General features: G+C 39.2%; 2 protein-coding genes across 3 annotated transcripts in view; both read right to left on the reverse strand.

Annotated features, from left to right (window-relative positions):
* Nucleotides 1-24,098, reverse strand: part of LOC145497159 (uncharacterized) — a 171,838-nt gene that overhangs the window by 117,492 nt on the left and 30,248 nt on the right. The gene's annotated exons all lie outside the window — the stretch shown is intronic.
* Nucleotides 83-24,038, reverse strand: LOC145497153 (polycystin-2-like protein 1). 2 transcript variants are annotated; one of them, XM_081476955.1, is made up of 19 exons: nucleotides 23,819-24,038; nucleotides 18,954-19,297; nucleotides 15,333-15,446; nucleotides 13,903-13,956; nucleotides 13,195-13,268; nucleotides 12,651-12,805; nucleotides 11,829-11,927; nucleotides 11,326-11,461; nucleotides 10,348-10,436; nucleotides 9,332-9,731; nucleotides 8,752-8,811; nucleotides 8,178-8,299; nucleotides 7,512-7,731; nucleotides 4,594-4,727; nucleotides 3,113-3,230; nucleotides 2,698-2,897; nucleotides 1,946-2,093; nucleotides 1,645-1,848; nucleotides 83-1,444 (listed from the first exon to the last, which is right to left on the reverse strand). In XM_081476955.1, the coding sequence occupies exons 2-19, from the start codon at nucleotides 19,279-19,281 to the stop codon at nucleotides 1,391-1,393; spliced, it is 2,709 nt and encodes a 902-aa protein (XP_081333081.1). In that variant the 5' UTR covers nucleotides 19,282-19,297; nucleotides 23,819-24,038; the 3' UTR covers nucleotides 83-1,390. The 2 variants fall into 2 exon arrangements, with proteins under 2 accessions (XP_081333081.1, XP_081333080.1); XM_081476954.1 differs by lacking the exon at nucleotides 23,819-24,038 and adding an exon at nucleotides 19,848-19,939.

The following is a 24,098-nucleotide window of genomic DNA, read 5'->3' on the forward strand; positions in this document are numbered from 1 at the left end:
CCTGAAGCAGATTGATGAATCTTGTGTGACAAGCCAACCAATAAAGTGTGGTAAACAAACAAGCCAACAAACAACAAACATCAACATTAAAAGCTCCTTTAATGAGCAATATGATATGCATTCAAGTAAACAAGAACGACCAATCTACCATAAATACTATCATCAGTGCGGTCTAAACTCAGGCTACTCCTACACTGCCAGCAGTCGGATGCAATTAAGAGACAAGTGGCGTCATTATTTTAACAATTATTGTTAGATTAACAACGGATCAATGAAGCGATCTATAAAGGCTCCAAAACCAAATCCAACAAGTAGCATTTTGCCTTCAGCATTAAGACCTTTTCCTAAACATACACTGAAGTTTTCAACTCTGCATTTCACAAAAATGTTATCTTCCGTATGAAAATGTGCTCAATCTCTTACTTTCAAAAGCCATATCTTGATCAAGTCCTGCATGTAAAAGAACCAAACCTTTAAAAACTTGATTGCTGGATAAACTTGATTATCAAATTCAATGCGAGTATTCACAAATCACTTCTGTAAAAGAAGTTTGTCTACGGAAGCTTCTGACCACGTGCAAACCGCGTGACAACCATATAAGACCCACGTGACTTTACCTTAAGACCCGCGTGACCTCTCTAAATTATCGTATGTACAAATCTACTGCAATAAATTACGCCCTACATGAACTCGCCTCTAACACAATACTACAAACCACAAGACGAACATGCACTGGTTTTGTAAGGTATACTATTTAATTCATAATTTCACACGTGTTTCTCTTTCACTCAGAAGGGAAGATTCCAAGTAGCCAACGGATTCTGAAATAGTCTGTTAACAGGCGCCTATTTTTTCTTGCGAGTTACTTTCTTTTTTGAGCGCGAACGCGCGAGAACGGCCGCGAAGAGGGCGCAAATTTTGTCATTCCCCTGGGCCACCCCCTTGAATTCGGGCTTTTTTTAAAAATTACCTGCGGCTAATACTTCTGCTAAATGCGATCTTCACGAACTCAAGACAAAATAGAGTGTCTGGGACAGACTAAATGTGAAATAGAGACGGTAAATTAGAATAAATACTTCACGTCCGATCAGAATTTTTTTACGGCACTGAATATCGGTTAGATCCGGGAAGAGATTCTCCTTTGGAAACCGTGTGAAATTACGACTGCCGGCTATTACTATACTCTGAAGCATTTCTTGAAAGCTATTAACTCGAAAACAGGTCAACGAACGAAATTTCTCCAATGTGGAAGCCAATTAACAATATATGCTTGAATAGTGGACGGAAAACAGACAGGCAAATAAATTAAATCTATATTTTGACTATGTCGATTTTTACTCAGTACTTTATGCCAAGCTCTCTTAACAGAAGACGACTGCATCCGTGAGAACTAAACGTTTGTATGTTCGTTGAACACAGGGGGAATTCCTTCACGATCGCGGTCCTATGAAGAAACAAAGACCAAACTTCAATTTCTCCTTACGGAATCACGTGATCAAGCAAACAGAGATAAGAATAAGGAAAACCATCAACTAGGGTATCGTCCTGATGGGGCTCTTAATTCTCTAAACTGACACTGAAGGAAAATTATGAAAATCAGTAAGAGGAATTGAAATTTTGAGAAAAGAAAAAAAAAATACTTACATGCATCCTGGCAGAGCCAGCAGAGGCCTGGGAAGCTCGTGACGGGGATCCGCGGCTGGATTTAGCCGTGGCAGCCCGGGAACCACTGGGGCTGCCCTCGCGGTTCATGGATGCCTCGCTGTCCCAGCGCTCCAACTCCTCTCGCACCAGTCTTTCCATCTGATCTCGTTTCAGATCCCGCTCGCTGCGCTCACTTCGGTCACTCTGAGGAGGGAAAAAAGAAAGTCTTACATCACCCGGAAAAAACCGTGGCGTGAAAATGCGTTACGTTTCGTGACTGTTATTCTTGCTGTCTACTTACATCAGCGATGGAGTCGAGCAGTCTAGCCATAGTCTCGCGTCGTTTCAGCTTGGCCTTCTCCATGGCCTCAAGTTTGACAAGGACCGCGTCAATCTTGGACACAATGCTACCGATGGAGTGTTCCATGCGATCCACGCGGCGGCTGAGACTAAAACACAAACCACAGATAACATGATGAAGGTTCTGTTTTACTTTTATTAAGTGAAAAGTTCCTTAAATTTGTTACTGCAAGGTGTCTAAGATACGTGCCCCAGTTGATCTCTTTGCAAATGCTCTTAGCTTTTCACGTAAGAGGTGCCACTTCATGTAATTTGTGGCTGCATGAAGTTTAGCCTTGTTGGTCAGAGACGTCTTTGATTTCCAATGAAACTCTGATTACGCCCAAGGTTGAGCTTGAAAGGGAGAGGTGGTGTAGTTTAACTTCAATAAATGGTTTTATTTTAAAAAATGTAGTGGTATGTACTGTGTGGTTACAAATCGATAACAACGCTACGCCACAAATGAAGATATCATTTTTATCCAAACGTGTGATGTCATTATTGATATCATTTTTTGACCCTTGAACTGTACTTAAATCTGTTGGCGTATGATCGAAACATCTTCGGATCTTGCTCGGAAGTCTTCGGTAATCTTCGGCCACCTTCGAAAAATCGTCGGTAATCTTCGGAAAAGTTGGGGAATAGTTCGTAAATATTCGCGTAGCCTTTGGACAACTTAACGAAAGCGGCCACGTACTATCGCCTACAACTTACACGTTGAATTCTTCATACGAGACTCCTCCCCCACCAGCATTGGATCGAGCCATAGCTGAGCCGGCTCGCGCACTCAGTCCGCCGGTGGAACCCTCGTCATCGTCACTATCATCACTGCTAACATTGCTGGCGCTCTTGGGACGTCCACTCTTTGTTTCTTTGGCTCGTTCCATCTCCTCGATTTCGTCGTTCAGTTCAGCCTACATGATGCAAGCATAAGATGATAGCGAGTTCGAATGTGGAAGATCAGCGCTACTATTTTTACTTGAAATTCTAACAAATGCTCAACTGCACAACTGAATAATTATTTCTATGTCTGACAGTTTTAAAAATCTTGCAAGACAGTATCAAAGGATGACACTCAAAACAACAGCCAAGTGCTCGAATTTAGCCCAAGATTGATTAGAAATCTGACCTTCTGTCCTTCCAGATCTTCTTGCATCTTTCTCTGTTCTTCCTCGTCCAAGATTCTGTCGCCATCTAAGTCGTACTTGGCAAAGACCGCTTCGATTTCTGCATCAGCATGGCCACGGCTAAACAAAAACGACACAACCGTATGAGTCGTACAACACTTCCTGTCTACAGATAAATTCTCTTAACTGGTCGCGATAAGTTTCTTACAATACAAGCCGGGAGAATTTATCAAAAGATCAAGGAAATTTCTTTTAACTGAGCAAGCTCTTGTTTCTCGGGACTTACACGCTGGTATTGCCAGTTTGAGGATGAAGTTTAATCACAGAGACCCTTGCCACACCCATTCGCGAATCGTCTTTGGCCTCCACTCACGCGGCGATGATCGCTCAAATTTTGTAACAAAATGTTTAATTCTAATACCGCATTTGATACATATAGCTTCGATCACGCCGGGGATAATAATTTATTAGACCGCATACAGATGCGAAAACAGTCACTTAGCAGCATAAAATTCAGAAATTTAACCCAACCTTTAACAATTTTCCACTCTTACTTTGCGCACAAAAAAAATTCTAAACCGACTCACCGGCTCAAAGTTGAACCACTATTTGTTTTGTTTAGAAATTCACACCGAGCAACACGCAGGTAAAAAGTTTTAAAGTCGAGCACCGTTGCATCAGCTGCACCACATGTTTTGCTTCATTTGCAGAGGGTTTCAATGGAATTTTCTCGAGCCATCACACCGAATAAAAGTAACAGGTCTATCCACAAACCTTAACGTAAAATACAACTGTAAAAATTGAGGAATTTTAAAAGGATTTCAATCGAATCGGGATGCGAAAAGTTTGCATTGTCGTATAGAAATCGACAGAAAGATCAGTCGCTTGTTGAATGGAATTTCAGGTCTCGTCCACACGTGTCCGGATATTTTTGAATCCGCAACTTTTTCTTTCCGGAACGGCTTCCGTCCCCACGCATCCGGCGAATTCAGTCGGCAGCAAATCCGGATATTTTTCCCCCGTGTGAACGGGGAAATTTTTGAATCCGGAAAGAAAAAGTTGCGGATTCAAAAATATCCGGACACGTGTGGACGGGGCCTCAAATTGTTACTGTGTATTTTTATCGTCCAGAATTAAGTGGAAGGAACAGTTAAGGGTTGCACGCGTATCAGTTAACTGAATTTAACATATCACTGATAAACTTAAATAGGTATTCGTGATACGGGTGGTAAAACCTGCGAAGGTTGCTACGAAAATAACCCACGTATATTTGCTTATTATTTATTAAGAGGGACACTTACTTGGATGTTTGAAAGCAATATTTAAATATGCATGCGCAATTGTATAACTTCAACATGAATTATTAGCCCAAGGCTGAACCTTGGAAAAAGGGTTGAATAAAAAGGAGAGGCCTTAAAAGAATTTTTTTTGGTTCGAGTTAATTCCTCGGTGTAGAGAAGCGCAACATATGAACAGTACTTACGATTTTAAGTTCGCTCGCCATTCTTCGAAGTCAAGCTTGTTGTCTTGGTTTACGTCGGCAGACTTCAGCGCCTTTTGGATGTCGAGGATCTTCTCACGTTTGAAGGACAGTTTATCCAACATCTTTTGGTATCCCTACAAAGCGAATCAGAACGCCGACATCACCGCTAACGTTTCGCTCGCAAATGGAAGCCCTTACAGAGCTTTTAGGTAAACATGGTTCATCAAAGAACCCAATGAAATTTCTAGCGCGCCAAATGGTTTACGATTCTAGACTTGCATAATTTTAGACAAAAACAGGGCCACCAGCCCGTTGAAAGGTTCTTAATGGCGACAGACCTGGTGTGTTTGGGGCGGAGACAAATTTCACGGCCAATAACAGACCAGTAACGTTTACCGTTTTCTTGGCAAAGCCAATAAAAAGATGACCTATTCTGCGGTTGCTAGGCGACAATTAACAGCTGAATGCGCGGCAGGAAAACTGGCATAAAAAATAATCTTGGCTACAGAAAATCAAACTTTTAAGACACCTGTTCTTTTTTATTCCTTGCTTTTAATTTCTTCGAATGTTTCACCACGTGCTGAGAATAGCGATTGTAAAATTACTTTTGTTTCAGACTTAATGGCGCAATTTACATGTTAGACGAATTCCAGGGTTCATAAATAACAACAGAATTTCCCATTTTCGAGAATTTCCCCTAGCTATAATTACGAACGTGAAAGAAAATATAAACTACTTTATTGATGTTTCAGCACAGCAATTATTGAAATACCTTACGGCGACCAAAAGACAAAGGAGCCGAAAGCACAATAAGTAGGTGCCATAAATTCTCTTTTAAAATGCAGAATTCGACAGGAAATTAGACAAGTTTATTTATTATTAACAAAAAACTGTCTACGGACTCTCATCAACGGGAAACATTACAAACACGTTAATTACTATTTGACACGAAACCTCCTTCTTGCCAATTTATACCGCAAGCTTTCTGCTCTGCAGGCTAAAACGACAAAATTTGTTCTTTAAAGTTTCGTTCTGCAGCAAAGTTTTATCGCAAGTCTTCCATTTACATTTGTAAGATGCAACCCAAAGAGGTTCTTTAATTAACATACCCTGACTCGCTTTCACCGGCTACGTTTTTAAGTAAGATTTTAAAGTCGGGAGTACGAAGACACTTTTGCAACGATAGATCAAGCACTCAAAACAGTCCCTAAATTCCAGATATAGCTTTTCAACTTACAAGGTGAAGCTTTTATAAAATTCACCCATGGAATTGAATCAAATTCCACGTAAACCCCCTGGTTCAGTTGAAAGTTTACGGGGCGAATTCCTATTTTGATTACGTAACCGTTGCACGGCAAAAATGAAAACTTTCGACTAAATTTTCTAGAGCTTCCTTCGGTACACATCCGCACAAATTGACAAAGCGCTTGCAACTATTTTGCTTTACTTAGGGCTGGTTTTTTTTGGATAATTTTTATAAGACCAGTGCTTACGAAGCGTCAATAAACCTACATTTGCAAAACTTATAGGGCAGTGCATTTTACTCCCTTAACTTTTTCTTTTTGCCTTTAAAATTATATTCACGTGTAAAAATTAAACAACCTTGGTGTCATTTTGGTAGACAAATGTAAGTGATAACATTTGCGAAGATGCAGAGTTAACAGCGCGATTTTTCATTTGACGACAACGCAACTTTTGACTGAGTAAAAGGAGATCAGTCACGGTATTTTGAGTGATTTTGGCCATGAACAGAATTGCTTTAATTCGAAGGAAACCTGAAAATAATCGTTTATTGAGAGAGCAAAACACCAAAAGATAATAATAAACCGTAAAGGAAAAAGGATGGTTAAGGATGGAGAAGATTGACACGGATTACAAACGAAGAACTTGAAAAATTTAAGGTGGCCGAACACAGTTTTCGCGCGCGCTTTTGCTGATGCAATTCAGCGCGCGCGCAAGGATTGCAAAAAATAAACATGCCGTCAAGAGAGCGATCATTCTATTTACTCAACACCCGCAGTATCTGTGCTATTTTTCTCTATAATTGAACGCAGTGCATTGATGGCTTTCGTCATTTATTACAAAGATATGTTAGAAAAGGTAACGATGCAAAGAACCCAGCAATTCTCAACTTTTTTTTGTTACCGAAAAGAACCCAGTTAAATGCAGCGCATGCGCAGTAAGTCAAAAAATTGCGATTTGATGAAAAATTGCACTCTCGGAAGTACGCCTATTTCTCGAGAACCACTCACTAGAATTTCACGAAATTTGGCACGAAAATACTCTAGGAAATAAGTTATTGGAGTATTGAAGATAATTGAACTTTAATAAAGGAAATTCTAGATATTCCAGTGAACCTTCAACAAGGGATAATTAAAGATCTCTCTGTTAAATTATTAGCAAAATGGTGTTAACTTGTGAGAATCGTTACAAGCTTGTTGCTTGCAAATTATACAGAAAATCTAATGACTAGATTTTCTGCAAATAAAACAAAACCAATTTTAAAGGCCTGTTCATCTTTATTCATGTTGCCATGGCAACGGCACAAATGTCAGCTTAACCATCAAAAAACCAAAGTTTGTGTTGTTAACTTGCTTGCTGCCATTTTTGGCGACCTAGAGATCAAGGGTTTTAGAGAAATAGGTGAATGAAATACAGGTATCAACAACTGTGTTCAGCCACCTTAAGCTAAACTTTACAAGATGTGCAAACCATTATGAAGCTCCTTTAAGTCTCAAAGTATTAAGTGCTCTAACCACTTGCATTACGTTTCTTTCAAAATTAACATCGATAACTTTCTGGTACATCAAAAGAAAGGCCTCCTTGATCAATTTCTTAATTCGTTTTACCTGTCCGCACCTGACAGCCAATTGCTAGTAGGAAGAAATACAATGTGGATCACTCTGGAGTTCACCTACCTTCTTGAAGTAGTCACCAATCTCAAACTCGCTCTTCTGGGTGGCGATGTTGGATTTGACTTCAGCGTACGTGTCGTTAATGATGGCCAAGAACATATTAAGCAGGACAAAGAACACGAAGAAGACATAGGTGATGAAGAAGATTGGACCAAGGACACGGTTGGCAGCCTCCAGAGCATGGAAGTCGAAATCACCCAGGATAATACGGAAAAGTGTAAAGCTACAAGGAAAAATTAAAAAAAAAAAAGTGCACATGAATTCCAAGATCAGATCGAAACGCCAAAAAATCGAAAGAAATGAATTAGACTTGAATGCAAGGCGTTTATGCCTGCGATGTGCAATGCTTTGCGTGGTTCAGTAAACACGCGCGCGTGGTCTACACGCGTGAGGTCTATAAGTACGCGCGTGGAATCAGTGAGATCCGCGCGACGAGAGCGAGTCATGAACCTATAACACAGTGAGAATTACCAAAGCCGTCCAGAGCCTAGTTGGCTATTCTTTGCAAGGTTTCTCACAAGTATTACACTCGTACAGGTTTTTAGTGTTCAGATTTGAGCGCGCCTGTACGTGCGTGGAAATCGAGTTCTGCTTGCACTCGCGTGAACGGCCACGCCCGTATTTGAGGGGATGTTAGTAGAACCCTTCACATCCAAGTCTGATACTTACATGGCGTCCTCGAACGTGCTGAAGTCGCGCACCTGAGTGCCAAACACAAGGTAACCCAGCTGCGCGTACGCGAGAAAGATGATGAAGAACATGACTGCAAAACCACCAACGTCTTTGGCACACTACGAAAGAGAAAGAAAACAAACTTTTAGGGTATTGAGCCGAAAAAAATATGAGAGGAGATAATGTGTTGTTTTAGAATTGGTACTTCTTAGGAGTGAAAAAAATTTCAAGCCACGCCCACAAAAAACAGGATCTTGGTACCTCTTAGGGATTCTTTTCAAAATTTCTGACGAGCACCCCCGGTCCTTTTTATATGGGAGTCCCCCCCCCCCCCCACGGGGCTCGCAGTCTCAAAACAGTCTGTCTGCCTGTGTTCACTCAAGGGGGAATTTTCTTCAGTAAGGCTAGCCCTAAATCATATGGACAACGTTCATTTAAAGTTGTCTTAATATGCGACTGTTAACTACATGAAAGTCCAAAGTTAATCAATACCTTGGATGTTCAATTTACCAAATGATAATAATAATTTAATGATAATTATTTTTTTAAAAAAGAAAAAATGTTACTCTACATTGTTGAGAGTGGCTGACAACTGGGTCATGGTCTTGTTGAAGCTGATGTACTTGAACACCTATGGAGAAGATAAACAGCTACATTAAATAGAGTTAAACCCATAACATGGCAACGACAGCAAAGCGATAAACTTTCCATAAGATCGATTTCTGTATCCCGACCAAGAAAAAACCAATCAAGACGCTCGAATTTACCCCGAGACCACCTTGCCACATAATAATGAAAGATGCTTTTTTTCTCAAAATCATCCCCCCTCAAAAGTCGAATGGTCCAACCCTAACAAGAGGCTATGTAGTCGGCTACAAGCGCGGAAAATTTACCTCACAAAAAGCGCGGGAACTTTACCTCACAACAAGCGCGGGAACTTTAACTCACAACAAGCGCGGGAAATTTACTCCACAAAAAGCGCGGGAAACTTCGGACACGTGAGCAAACTTACTTTTAGTTTGTCGCATCTGATTTAGATGGAAACAAAATTAATATATGTCTCTTCATTGTAGAAAAAGAAACAAATATTTTTACAACCACTAGTAGAAACCACCTTATAGACAGAATAAACGTACGAGTTGTTGTTTTACCTTGATCCAGGCGAAAAATACGGCCACCGCCACCATGTTGTTGAACTGGGTCTGCCAGAATCCCAGAGAGTCGAAGTTTGCGTATTGCGTGTTGTCTGCCAAAAGCCCCTTGAGCAAGTGGTCCACCGCAAAGGTACGATAGAGGTTGAAGGCTATCGCCACATAGCCCAGGAAAATGACAATAATGTCGAGAACATTCCAGAAACTCTTGAAGTACTTCAGCTTGTGTTTCTTAATCTCCAGGATCTCTTCGATGGTGTAGTAGATAATGAAAAGGATGAAGATGCCCTCGCAGGCCATGACGAAGTGGTCGAAGGCGGTGACGTAACGAATCAGCTTGACCGTGCGGAAGGTGAAGGACGGAATACAGCCGCCTGTAGCTGGGTATTCAAACACCAGTCTGGAAAAACACAACAGGAACAAATATTAGACTTGGATTGAGCACATTTAATTGTGATTTACTTTAGTTAACTTCCAAGAGTCGGCTGTCAGTCTTGTTAAGTGGTAACTAAAGGAGAAAACAGTACGTTTTCAGCAGTACAGTACAAGAGCATGTTCAGGCAAGATGTGGCTTCCATTGCACAGTTTACTGGCCACTCTGGTTCACTTTGGCCAGCTTTACTGAATCATCTCCCTCCGTATTCTGGTCCATGGTCAACTTCACAAATTCTTATCTGAGTCATTGGAATCCTTCCCCCTGAGTTAAAGCTGCAAAGGGGACCTCCATCCTATGAACTTCCCCCATTTTATTCAGTGTGGCGATGTCTAAAGAGGAGGCAGTGTGACCAAGTGGTTAGGGTGCCAGACTTGAAATCCGGAGGGCGCAGGTTCAAGTCCTGCTCTGACCACTAAGCTGGAGTTGTTTATCGGTAGACCCTAGTTCAACTCCTCAGTCATGCTTGTAAATAGCCAACTGGTCTGTCTCCTGCCAGTTGGGATTTTTAAGTCTATTATGTTTAGTTGATATAAACCACAAGAATCTAGACTTGAAACACACATGCCAAGATCTGACTTACCTGATTATACAGAACAAGTTGATGTTGGCATTGTAAACTGTGAAGTCGATGAATACAACCCTTGTTCCACGGTCTAACCACAAGTTTTGCTGAAAAAGAATTTCAACAATATTTAATACTGTTTTTCAAGGAAGTTGTACAGTAAAAAACCTGTGTATAAGAACCTGGATTTTAAGAGCTTGTTAGGCTGAGATTCTCCAGTTAGATCTGTCATTCATTTATATATATAAACCTGTTAAAACTAACTTGGAAAAATCCAGGTTCTTATATGTGGGTTTTCACTGTATTTCATTATTGGTAAGCCAAGCAACCTGACTGCCTGCCTTAGAAGAAACTGCCTGAGAGAAGTGTCTGTTTTAGAGAAGTGGCTGTTCTTGAGGTCTCTACATTAGTGACTGTCTGGATTAGCAACTGTTTGGATTCGTGACTGTCTGGATCAGAGATGTGTACAGCTATGTCTCACTTTAAGAGATGTCTGTTAAGGAAGATACCTATAGGAAAGTCCCCCACCTTACATTTTCTGCTTTTGGGGTGGTGTCTGTTTGAACAAGGTGACTTTAGATAGGTGACTGCCACATTTTCAAAGGAGGCAGGATTGTACTGCATTTAGACCAATCTGAAGCTATTTCTTAGCTATATCTGTCACTGACTGGGCTGTATTATATGGATTGGTGACCAAGCAGGTGGTCAAGATGGCTGGATATTGAACAAGTTCTCTCTTTTGTTGCGTGTTTTCTTTTTTAAGGACTGAGATGAGTCGAGGTCCATGAACGTGCAAATATCTAGCCATCTTGCCACCTGGACCAAACAAGCTTGGTCAACAAAGGATGTATCATATGGAAAAAGAGCACTATTATCATCTGGGACACAGCAGGTTATCCTGGGTAGGAAAGATACTGCCATCTTGCCTGCTAGGGTAGCCAATGACAGTCTAGGATTTGGTTCATCTTGCCTGCTCATGGAGCAAGCCATACTGACCTTCAACTCATCAATCAATTTCTTTGTTTCCTCCTTTTTGGGTTCTAGAAGCATTGTAAACCCACCGCCACCATATGATGTAATTCTTCCCCAGTGTGACCGGCCATCAAGCTCCTTCTCTGTCTTGAAAGTCCAGCTGTGGTAGAAAACAATGGATTTTACTTCAAAGTTTGTGAAAAGAGAAATTCACATTCAAAAGCCAAGTGCCATAAATAGATGACAGCTTCTTTCTATGACTTTATTGCTAGGTAATAAATACTTCTACTAACTGAGTTTGAGGTCTGTACTGTAAGTTACAGACTGAGTTTTTTTCCCCTTCAATTTATGGCCTAAGTGCCAAACATGCAGGCCATAAATTGAAGGGGAAAAAAAATGAGGATCTGTAACTTACAGTATGGACCAAGAAGATAAGGTTAGTACAATATTAATTTTATTACATCTCTACTGCATGCCTGATGATTTCAGGAATGATTTCTATTCACATGGAATGGATTTTCACTCACGCAGTGCCATTTTTTAAGCCAAATGGATCCTCATCTTGAGCGCCTGGAGAGTAAGGTGCATAGCATTCATGGATGACGCTCTTGAAATCATCATGTACACTGAAATAAAGAACATTAACACAATTAAAATCACTGCCCTTGCTGGTATTTGTAATGCAAAAGTGCTATGCTTTTATTTAAAAAATTGAAAACATGCTCCATGTTTCTATCAAGCTACAGACACACCAGTGCAAGTTTGGGAGAACAAGGAAATTTTGCGGGAACATGAGCCAACAGGAAAGTGTTTCCACAGCTTTTTCAAGTTCTCCCAAACTCCCACGAGTGTCCACAACAAAAAAAAAAGAGAAAAAAACTTGCTTTGATCATCAAAATGTAAATTCTCTTTGCTCATGCTATCATTATGTCAACAGCTCATGCTAGTTCTGTCTTTCTATCGAGCGTTCTATCACAAATGCCACATTCTGATTGGCTATGCTACTCACTATCTATTCTGTGATAGATAGTCAGTAGCGTAGCAGTGTGCCCTTGTTAACAAAATGACGGCCTCTTCTTGGTGTTTTCGAAGTGTCTGTGAAGAGGATTTAGATAAAGTTTTGAATGACTAGTAGATTTATACTAAAACAATTAGATTATTCGCTCTCGATTTCTATGCCTGATAGAAATCTCAAGCTCATAATCTAATTGTTTAGTAGAAACATGATTTTAAACCAATCGGTGCATTTGTTTCTCCAGGTTATTTTCTAATTCAGATTTATGGAACCTGTACAACCTTTTATGTACTGCAAAGGTACTGAGGGGAAAACGGTATCAACATTCACTTACACACAGGAATTATTCTTGACTCGTAGCTGTCTGAAGCGTGGTCGCCCAAGGATTTTGTTTTCAAAATAGATGTAGCCAAGATCCTCTTTCGATACATTCTGGTCATTGTAGTATTGTTCCCAGTACAAGCCGTCAGACAATGGACCAGTCGTGTACTGTAGAAATCGGCAAAAAAAAAAGAACAGCTCATTGACCATAGGTGCAACTGAACTGGAAATTCAAAGACTGTAATAAAATTTTGCTAAAAGTAATAAGTTGAATTTTACATCCCCACTAAATCTTTACGCACATAACAGCCAATTTGAGTCACTGCAGTTGAGCTCCACCATCTATATGGAATTTTTTGGGCCAATTAAATCACAGAATCTTTTAAGTTGGGGAAGGATTATTTTCTCGAAGAAATGTATCTACACCATATTGTCTCAAGTTTGTTTAGTCAGCATTGTAAATTAGGACATCATTGTTGTGTTTCACATCCTATTTTGCCAGAAATCCTCATAATAATCATGTTCTCCTTATTTCCAGTTCTACGTTCTTAGCTTACCATCCAGAACTCCTTCATTGTGGTTATATCCTTGAAAGTGTTTCTGTTTTCCATTGTTGTCTCCACAAACAAATCTGAAAAAGGTATCAACACAAGCACAATTAAATTCAATTAGCTTGATCTAATCTAACTGAAAGCTGTGTTATGTATTTAGTCTGTGTTCAATCTTAGAGGCCCATCACAGAATTCAGTAAGATTACTCCAGCACTGAGTTGCTTGTAACCTTGTAAGCATCTCAGTCAAGATTCGATCTCAGACTAGCTCACTGCTCAATTCAGAGTCTAGTATGCACACTCTTACTGTTAAACAACCAGACTTCTCACAGCTAGACAGAGTAAACACCCGGGGGTACTCCCCTATGAAAGGTTGTGGATGCTTGACGTCTCGTTCAGGGGTATAAATCAAGGATTCTGGTCTCACTTAGGGTGATCGTGACAAAACACCACTTTCGCTGTCAAAGTATCTCTCAGGGTGCACTCAAAGAAATAGTAGTAAAAAAACGTTCCTATTTCCATTTCTAGGCTCAATTTCTGCTCGTCTCTTGAGTCTGGTCTACTCGCTACTGTAGTCTTTTAGGGGTCAAATAAAGCCCGAACCACACCCAGATTGGTCTCCTTTAGGGGTTTAAAATTCGACAAATTTTTCGATGAGTATCCCGAACCTTTTCATATGGGAGTTGCCCCATTCGCGAGTAAACATCCTACTTACCTCTCATTACTTTGGTGTAGTAGTACATGGTGGAGTTTGTCATTCCAAATGTCACTGAAAAAAAGAAGATTTTTCAGTCTTTGTCATTCTGCAATGTTTCATGCATTTATTTTGTAGGCTGATGGTCTTTATCTTCTATTGGATTCCACTACATTTATGAGAGAATCATCACTATCATTGTGCCTTGTGTACCTAATGTCAGGACAAACATTGATTGCCAAGCTCAATATTTGCCCCTGTCATGGGTCATGGAGAAATGTTGTAGTTTGGTGCATAGAAACATCACAGTGTTACATAGTTCACACTTGGCAGGGAAAAGTAACAAAACTTTGTGTCTTGCCTAAGACCATAAACCAATCACAATTTTTTATGTGAAAGTTTAATATAAGGTCTTAACATTTCTGACCACCAAATTATACACTCATGTCCTGAAGTCCATTTAACCCTTTACCCCCTAAGAGTGCAAATTGGCACACAAGGTCATACCTTTGTGAATATTTGATAGATTTCTATGAATTTTTGCCATGAAAATTGTCTTGTGAAGATCTACTCATTGAAGTCATAAAATTTTGACCCCCTCCCATCCAAGACATGGTTGATTACCCCCAGAAGTTTTTAGTTCCTTTTTCAGGATGCAAATGGAATGCAAGACTTGTTTCATCTCAAGCTATGCTCTAAGAGCTGCTAAATAAGCTATAGTTAAGGGGTATACCTAATATAGTGGAAGATTGATATATTTTTGAAGTCGTTTATTTTCTCATTTTAAAGCAATTTCTCTCAAAATGTCTACCTCCTTCATAGTTGCTGATGTCAATTCTTAAATAAGCTGATTAGTGGCTTTCAAATGGCATATTGAACACAGGCAGAGTGTCTTTATTTGCCAATTTGGGAAAAACTGCCGTTCGCCTTAGGGGCTAAAGGGTTAAGGTCATTCCACTGAAATAGAACCTGCACTGAGATTTTTGAGAAACTTTGCCTATTAATTGTTTATATTATAGGAAATTAAATTCTGAAATAAAAATGAGGGGTCCCCATGCTCGTTTAGGACCAACAGCACCTTGTTTACACCCATATAAATCCTTATAATAGCACCATGATTGTAGTCACGATTGCTTGCTAAATTGACGTTTCCGATGATTGTTTTTTGTTCTACACTGAGAATTGGTCAATATTTATTTTACAAAGGGAAATTTAGTACTCAATTCAAAACAACAGAAAAAAATGATAGGTCACCATACTCCTTTGCGAGAAAATGACGATTTACCTCTATGGCGAGGTCCAGCCGTAAAGAAAAAGCCGCCATTTTTTAATATGCGCGCGCTAATCACGCGTGAAATTATGTGCAGTAGGGATGCACAATGCAATACTGGGGAATGACCTTAAGGTCACCTGACTGACATTACAAAAACCCAATATCCGGTTTTACTCACATATGCAGAGGATGGTGATGAAGACCAGGTAGATTATCAGCTCCCGCAAGGTGGTCTTCACATGAGTCTCAGGATCTGAGTCAGTATCCTCTGTCTGTCGTGTTCTCCAAAACCCTACCAGTCAAAAACAAAACAATTCCTCAATGGCTGGCTAATCATAGCCCAGGTCAAACATTTAATGACCAGGGTTCTCATTAAGTGCCGGCCACCAGCTAAAAAACCAGCTATGGTGTACTTTGATTTCGGAGCCGCCTACTATTCGCAAAATAATACTTGTGCAAGTTATAAAGAGTAATTTAGGGAAAACACAAGTTTTCTGCAATGTGACTGAACCTTGACTGTCTTTGTGTCAGAGGACAGTCATGGCTGTACATGTACCTAGGGAGGGGGCATAGGTTCTAGATGTGGTATAAGTTTTCAATAATTTACGCTAACGCTGTAGGATAAAAACTGAAAAAAGCCTTTGTGATCCTTAATATTTTTGGCATTTTGACTTTTTCCAAAATTGATTTTTTCTGTTATTAGGAAATAACTCCAAGAGAATGCATAAAATAGCATTTCTGTCAGAGCCTCACAATTTCAATTTTCAATTTCTGGGAGATCATACCCTAGACCACTCGCACTATTGGTGTCATAATGTCATGTTGTGATGATGATGTTGATGTTGATGATGATGATGATGATGATGATGATACTCTACACCTCCCTAGCTGCTTGTCCCTTCAGCCTTCGAGTCAGTGTCTGCCATCTACCTCATGAAACAAGCCCTCTACTCCCTAAATGAATGAGACTCCCGAACTACATTTATAACAGAACTAAAGCAAAGCGCGCGCTCTGATTGGTCAATTTAGCGTCTACTATTTGCCCATGCGTGTATGCTGCTGACGTGTCTGCTAATGTTTACAAAGCAAATCTTTTGACAGATATTGTTTCCAAATTAATGGCCGACATCCTTCTGCCAGAAATGGGAAACTGTCTTCACAGTTGTCTGAAGATGAAACTTTATTGAGTTACTGGTGTGCAGTCGGTTGTCATAAATGAATTTTCGCGTGCTTGTTTTCTCTTGTCATGTAAGACTACAGGAACATTTTTTTGTGATGTAGCTCAATAAAAGGACTTCTGTTGTTCCAATGTCTCAATGTTATGTTATAAAACAAATGGTAAACGCCATAGCATGCACTATTGAGTTATGGATGCACGCGGGAGGTTGCTAAGCATGAAAGAAGCGTAAGAGTAAGACTCTTATGCTTCTTTCGTGCTTAGCAAGACTCTTACGCTTCTTTCATGCTTAGCAACCTCCCGCGTGCATCCATAACTCAATAGTGCACGCTATGGCGTTTACCATTTGTTAAATGTATGCGAACCTAATGGGATTTTTGTATTAAACTGCAATAGGTTCCATTCATGAAAAGTTAAAAGTTTAACAATGGCCAACACATTGACTGATGACCATTGAATAACAACTTCTCAATTTAGACAAAATATCTCTGATAGAAATTTGTGTTTTGAAAAAATGAATACAAAATGAAATGATATAAATTGTTATCATATATGAAATAATTTTACAATATATCAAAAATTTTCTTTTGATGATTTCAACTCAGACTTAAATATTCAAGTAACTCAAACTATAGAAAAATGTCAACTCAAGTATGTGAAATACCTTATGCATTTTATTTCTTTGCACTCTGCAACTGAATATATTGTAATTCTCTGCAAGTGTTTTTTGTTGTTGTTTTTTGAACAAAATACATCAAAAAAACTTGCAACTTCATGGCAATTATTTACTGAAGGTGATAATTTCATTAAGGAGATTTAGAGGGTTATTTTAACAAAATCCAATGGCCGCAAAGTATGCCAGATGAAAGCGAGCGAACTCCCAGTGTAACAGTTTTGTGTGACACTCAAAAATAATTATTAGAAAAATTTGTAAATTTAATAAAGCCAAATGGGACATTAGATTGTGTAAGCTAAATCCGCCAGTTAGAGCGATAGGCCACCGTTAGCTGTACCTGTTTAACTTTTTAAGATACTAGTAAAATAAAGACAGCTGCTATGGATCTTCAAATATGCAAAATAGGAGAACATCTAAAATAAATAAACTTTTTTTTTTAATCAACATGATTAAAACACTTATTCCTCTTTGAAAGGTTCCAAGATAACTCCAGATATGTTTTCTTATTACTTTTCAACCTCCTAGTTCATTCTTTAAATGACAATAAAAATTGTTGCCTTGTTCGAAATAAGGAGCGAAGCCGCATATTGAAATTTGACCAGGCACATAAATTCAAAAAATATAATCGAATAATCGATTCGAAAACAAAGGAAACTTGCAGAAAACAGTCTTTCAGTTTAAAATACTCCTTCAAATGGTTTCCCCTCGGAGTAATGAGGTTGCAGAACGAAAGGTAACCGCCTTGACTCCTTAATAGACTGTAGCGATGGAAACATACTGACCGATGTGCATCCATTGTGTAGCGCAGTTTGTGTTCCCAAACAGATGTTTATTTTAGAATTTTTCTTAATTTCAAACTGCGAATAAGCCCCGCATTTTCCCCGTGAAAATTACAAACCCCGATGGAATAATCAAATTGCAATCAACTCCTGTTAGGAATGGAAAACGAGTGCCATTTCTACGGCTGTTATTTAATACTAGAAATTGAACGTCGCTCCGGCCTTCGCCTTCCTATGCAAAACCAATACAAGTAATATAATGCGACACTCGAGAGAATAATACCCAAAACACATTGACCTATACAATAAATTCTCTTTTTATTGGATAAAACGGGTTCTAAACAGCAGTCAGAAAATTTCCCAGTCGTGTAGCAATTTTACTGAAATCTAAGTGGAATAAATAATTAATTGCGAAGATAGTTGCCGCAGAAATAGGAAAACCTATCAGCAAGGTATCTGATACAACGAGTTCTCAATGGCCATCGCAAGCACACACTGTTTCGTTTGGAACATTGTCGATCGCATAAGCATAATTCGTGAGGATTACAACTGAAAGTTCTATCGAGGAAAATACAGTAACGTTTACGCCGAAGAGAAGTTCGGCTTTAGTTCACTCAGGTTGACATGAATATTATTGGCAGACAAAACACCTGCCCGAGTGTTCATTAAATTTTTAACGTTCTGGCAAACCGAATGTGCGGCCAAATAAGTTAGATCCTTTCACATCTTTCTCCGAAATAACAGATCTAGAGACATCGAGGAAAACAGCCAAAGTGTAATGAACAGCCCTCATTAGTGAAACCCGCATTAGCACTGTTCGTTCTCAAATCTACCATGGATTAATTACAGCAACGCAGCGAAATTTCTGCAAACGCGTAATTACAGCTCCCTCTTTTCATCTTGTCTTCCTTCGGGGATTAAGCTGTACAATAACGAGCCAGTCTAGCGTAGAAACCGTAGACAATTGAACTCTCACTAGGCAAAAATGTAAGAGAACTGAACCATAGAGAATTATCATCCAAATTACGTGACATTACATTTCTTACGGCGCTTTAGGTAAGATCGAGAAGAAAATCGTGCGCATTCTACAACCTGATTTCTTAGGCGAAATATATGATACATGTGGGAAATTTAACCTAGTTTGTGACTCGAGGAAACAGTTCTTACCTCGAATGATCCTTTTAAACCGTGTCCAGCAACCAACAGGTACGTTTTTCGTGCCCGGAGCTCGAACATCCGCGGGTACACGGGCTTGATGGTTGACCGGTTCTTGTTCCATGGCAGAAGGAAGATCCACAGCGGCCGAAGCGGGTGCTCGCGGAGAAAAATCGATCTCGTCATGCCCGCCGCTTAACAGATCGTCGGACCAAGCGTTCCTCGAATGCGAAGATGGCGGTCGGCTACCCTTCTCATGCATTTCAAGTTCATCGCCAAGGCTAGCCTGAGATCCCAAGCCGCCTCCTCGAGTTCGGCGTTTAGCCGAGCCTCCACTCATGTTTGAGGTCTGTTACCTTTTTTTAATGTAAAATGAGACAAAAATCCTGTCAATTGAAGGCTGTTTTACAGCACAACTTTACAAGAGAACGTTGTGGCACTCGCGACTTGCCCTAAATGCAGATCGATCTGAGCCAGTTTTCGAATGTTCGCTGATAGCACTGATAAATATTTCATGTACGTTCTACGCAAGTGGAAAGCATGAATGTCAATCATCAGCGCGCTAATTAAAGTTTCTATAGTTACGGATTATGAGAACATTTCGAAAACACGAAACGAGTACGGTTTGTAAAACGAAATCCTCTTCCAATCCATCTCGATTTTCGCAAATTGATATGTTCAATTTTCGCATTTGAGGGCAATTTTGTAATTCCTTCGATTACTTCGATGATTAATGAATTTTTAACAGTTTGCATCCGATAGATCGAGAAGGAACACTGAAAACACACCATGGAAAAGTGTTGAACTGAGGAAACTCTATGGTGTAAAATTAATATCTGTTGAAAAAAACAAAAAACGAAATCCTTTAAATGCGCGGGTGTAACATACAATGAGTATAGGCCTTACCGGAATAAATGAATCCAAAGATGAAAAAATTATGGAACCGAGATGGTTTTCACAGAACGAATTCACCTGTATGACAATTCAAGGAAGGCAAATATCCCTGTGCATTATGCCAGTGATGAATGTTTTATGAAGGTAGCAAAATAAAGACAGCTGATTGGCTGTGTTTTCTGTCAACTGCCTAAGGACTTCAAGTATTGCGAAATAAGCATGATCTTAGGAACAAAATATATTTCCAAACATTAGGAAAATATTCGCGATATACGAACATTTATGATCAACTGGAAAGTTCTAATACAAGGGAGTTTCTCCTCTTCAATTTAAGACGTTTTAATTTACATTAAACGTGTCCCATTGGGCAAGAAAAGGCTCCGTTATTATGCAAGTGTTTCTGTAGAAAGACCCGTCAATTATAAAAACAATGGCACAACTTCCCTTTAGTTTGCAATAACTTTAGGAATAAATTATAATTGAAAAGCCGAAAAAACAAACAAACTGGAAAAAAGGGGGAAGAATTGATATTGACACACTGAATGACGGAGTGATGCTTATTTTCAACTCTCTCATCTTTATATAGCTAATTTTCCAATTTACGCCGATCGAGGGATTACCAAAACAACTGGGAAACCATTACAGAGTGTATACCCCGCAAAAACCTAACCACAAACACCAAAATTCGATAACTAGGATGATCCATCAGAGTAGCTATGTAAACTTTGTTCCTCGCTGACGAGATGGCTCATTGGCTAAAACAGTGACACATCACTTCATTGTTCTGTTTTTTTTTTTTTAAACCAAATATTGACAAATTGGGCGACTTGGGGAAGTCGATGTCGAATGCTACCAAATTGCTTATGTCACTAAAAGGTGAATTTAACACTACTAGCTCTTTGTCAACTTGACTACCTCCGCATTGACATTTCAGGAAAAAACTGAAGGAAAGCGAGAAAGTTGGGCTCTTTAAGCTTTGTCGCGTTAAATTTTCTGAGCTATTTCACCAGTCAGCCGTGGGTGTTTCGTTTCAAAAACAGCCTATGAGATCTTGCTGGGTGTTTCAATCGTACGCTAATTGCCTTCCTTCCTGAAATAACCGCTATAAAATGCTTTATTTTCCTATCAATAACCCTGTCCCAGCCTATAGTATTTGCGAACAACCAAAATAAAGACACGTGAGACACATGTAAGGGAGATCTTAACACAACTAAATGACAAGAATTAACTCCGGCCAAAACTGAAAAAGCCTGAAAAGCGGTCGCCAATGAGCTGATTGGATTAGTTAAGACCAGCGAGAGAAAAGCTAGTCTATTTAAACTTGAATTTATACTGTAAGCTAAAAAATATTGACAGCAATTTTCCTATTACTGACCCAGTATGACCGACCTGCAGTGGCTTGATTGAAATATATGGAACGTTCCAGATTTGGCAAAAGAACTAAAGATTCTTAGAATGGAAACCAATTATGATTTGGGGAGATATTAAAAATGACGTAAAGACTTCTCACTTCTCAACGAGTTCAAAAGAACTTTTTAAATTCAGTTCAAAATTCTGGCAACTCGAAAATGAATCGAAAAGAACGGCAACATTTTGGTTCCTCCTTGCTCAATTGTTACGCCTAAAAAAAAAAAGGTTCGTAGCTAAGGCGACATTGTGGAAATTTCCCTCTTACAAGCTAGTGAAAATGATAATACAATTGCTAGTATTGGATTTGCTAATAGTATTTTAGTGTGATGCATTTTTTTGAAAGATGTGTCGCTGCATCAAAATGGCAACTGAAATTTCAAGTGCAGTTCTCAAGTCGAGGACTGTATTATGATTTTCAACCGCTTTGAGCGACAGAGTAACTTCATAGATTACCGATCGTTTCGATAAACCCAATTATGGTAAAACGGAAAAATGAAGGTTAAGAGTGAACGAGAACCCACTTAAAATAGCATAGTTCACGCAATGACTAGGGAAACAAAGATAAATAAAAACAGGTTGATGGTTTTGTTAACTCTAAGCCCGTTTTCTGCAAGTTTTGTCGCAACAAGTTCATCTGAGATTCTCCTGAAAGAGCTGATATCAGCTATAAGACTGATACAGCTTTGAAATCAATAAGTGCAACAACAAAAAAAACAATTTGCGCCTTTATACTTGTAAGAAACTCATAAGGGAAAATAAAAACAGTTTGTGGTTATAAATAACCAGTAATGGGTTTTCTTGTAGATGAAAAGCGATGAAATTGTGCTACAGTTTTCAGTAAATTTGACTACAAAGTTCATGGCAGATATAGCTAAAAATAGATGATATGCTTTCACGAAATTTTTTTGTTTTTGCATGGTGGAGTTTGCGGAAAGTGCATAAGCACGTAATTTCAATCGTCCATAATATTTCTTTTCTGGCCACCTGCTAACGAGAGCTAAGAGATAATCTTCAGTGCTTTTTACTCCAATGTTTAATTAAAGTGCGTGGCTATTGAGAACACGTTTTCGACAGAAACCGTCATCAGATCGTAGGAAGAAACAGCAAGGCCAACTTAGTTTGGCGTTATCTCGAAGTCCGGTGGTTTGAAGCAATAAACTCTTCTTGGGTGGCAAAAATTCGAAACACACGTGCTTATTAAACTAACGAGATGTGTTCCTCAATTCTCGAGGAATACAAAGAGTGACATGTTGATTGGCAGTTGAAATTTAAAAGCTGTACTCTGGATTGGAAACTTAATAGGATAAAGTTGAATTAGACATAAATATACGGACGCAATTAGCTATGAGTTCGGTTGAAAGCTCATTAAATACTTTTTTATGTAAAAACATTTGCCATTCAAATCCTTCCACTGACGTCACCAAAAGCCAGAACGTGCGAAAATTATCTTTCATTTTGGGCGAAATCTATGAGAGGAAATTTTTAATGACATTTTCGAATTTTGCGGAATCTGCCAAGTTCAAAAATATTCTACTTTATTTAGAAGATGTTTCTCCCCTCATCAGTGTCAAAGACATTGTTTACTTCAAATTGTAAGCGCTGAATGTAACGGATAGTTTCAATTTATTCCATCGCTAACAGTTCACGCATTTCCGAACGCACGTCCAACAAGCGGTCATTTGTCCGTTTTAGAACAATCATGAACTTAATGCTATGCAATCACTTGACGGTCTCAAACTAGAACAGGAAATCATTCAGACATTTAACTAGCATCACATTTGTTGTATTGAGTTAGCTGTACAACCCAATCTCCTCTTCCCCCTTCCCTACCTCCTTCGCAGTAGATTAGAACTCATCCATCTTAATCCTTTGTTCAACATATCAGCAGCTAATCACAACATTCACTACTGGAGATTGGTTCCAACAAGAACAACGTCTGATAATTTTTTTTTTTTTTTTTGCTTTAGATAATCAACTATAACACCATAAACAATTGGATAGGAAAGCAGCTACGTAATGTTTCACCCCAAGCATTTATAGTTTACTTTAGTTAACATATTTGATTGCATTGGGGAAAACTCCCTAACGTTGGCTTTATAGGTATGTGTGGCACCAAAAGGTATCGTTCTTTAGCCGTTTTGGTCTGAAAAAGGGTGGTAAATTTTAGCCATTTTCGGGTCTGAAATAGGCATGGTTTTTGCACTCTGCTCTTAACCTGAGTATGGTTTTGGAAGAAGCTACTTTTTTAATCATTATAATTAAGACCAACAATTGCCTTTAACATTGGTCTGGACTGGGGAACTGATTAAAAGGCAGGTCTGAAAATTATAGAGTATTGGCTAAATGATCAGGTTTGAAATATTGTAAAATTATCAAATTTTGGGGCAGGAAAACTGTACCCTACACAATTTTTCTGGGATTAGCTTCCTCCTCTCCCCCCCCCCCCCCCGAAATCGCAGAAACCCCCAAATTATAAAGCCTTCCAATAGGATAACGCATGTCAAAAGAACTAAAAAATGATGAAGATTGATGATTTAAACTAGCATTAAGCAAATTATCGTTGTCAAACTCACCTGCCCGTCCTGAAGGGTAAAGTAAAAGTAAAACCGTTAAACCCTCTGTATAATGCCATCTGTTTTTCTCTTTGTAAACACATCGATGTATGAAATAACTGGCAAAGATGTACCACTCATGGTACATGGGTTTAGCCTCAGAATGCAATAGCCTTGTTTTTCAAAATCTTCTCCAGCACGTACCGAAGACATCGCACTTCTTTAAACCCTGGAAATGAAGCAAAGGACAACTGTAAGTTTTACTATACAATGATTACTTTCAGTCAGAACCCATTCAGTG

This window comes from Orbicella franksi, chromosome 9 (genome assembly GCF_964199315.1).
Source record: "Orbicella franksi chromosome 9, jaOrbFran1.1, whole genome shotgun sequence".
Lineage (NCBI taxonomy): Eukaryota > Metazoa > Cnidaria > Anthozoa > Scleractinia > Merulinidae > Orbicella > Orbicella franksi.

Excerpts from the sequence above, each read along its gene's own strand:
- LOC145497153 (XM_081476955.1), bottom strand. The coding sequence starts at position 19,281 with ATGAGTGGAGGCTCGGCTAAACGCCGAACTCGAGGAGGCGGCTTGGGA. Across the intron at positions 3,231-4,593 it reads TGGCGAGCGAACTTAAAATC|CCGTGGCCATGCTGATGCAG; the intron begins GTAAGTACTGTT and ends GTTTTTGTTTAG. Across the intron at positions 1,849-1,945 it reads TGCTCGACTCCATCGCTGAT|AGTGACCGAAGTGAGCGCAG; the intron begins GTAAGTAGACAG and ends TTCCCTCCTCAG.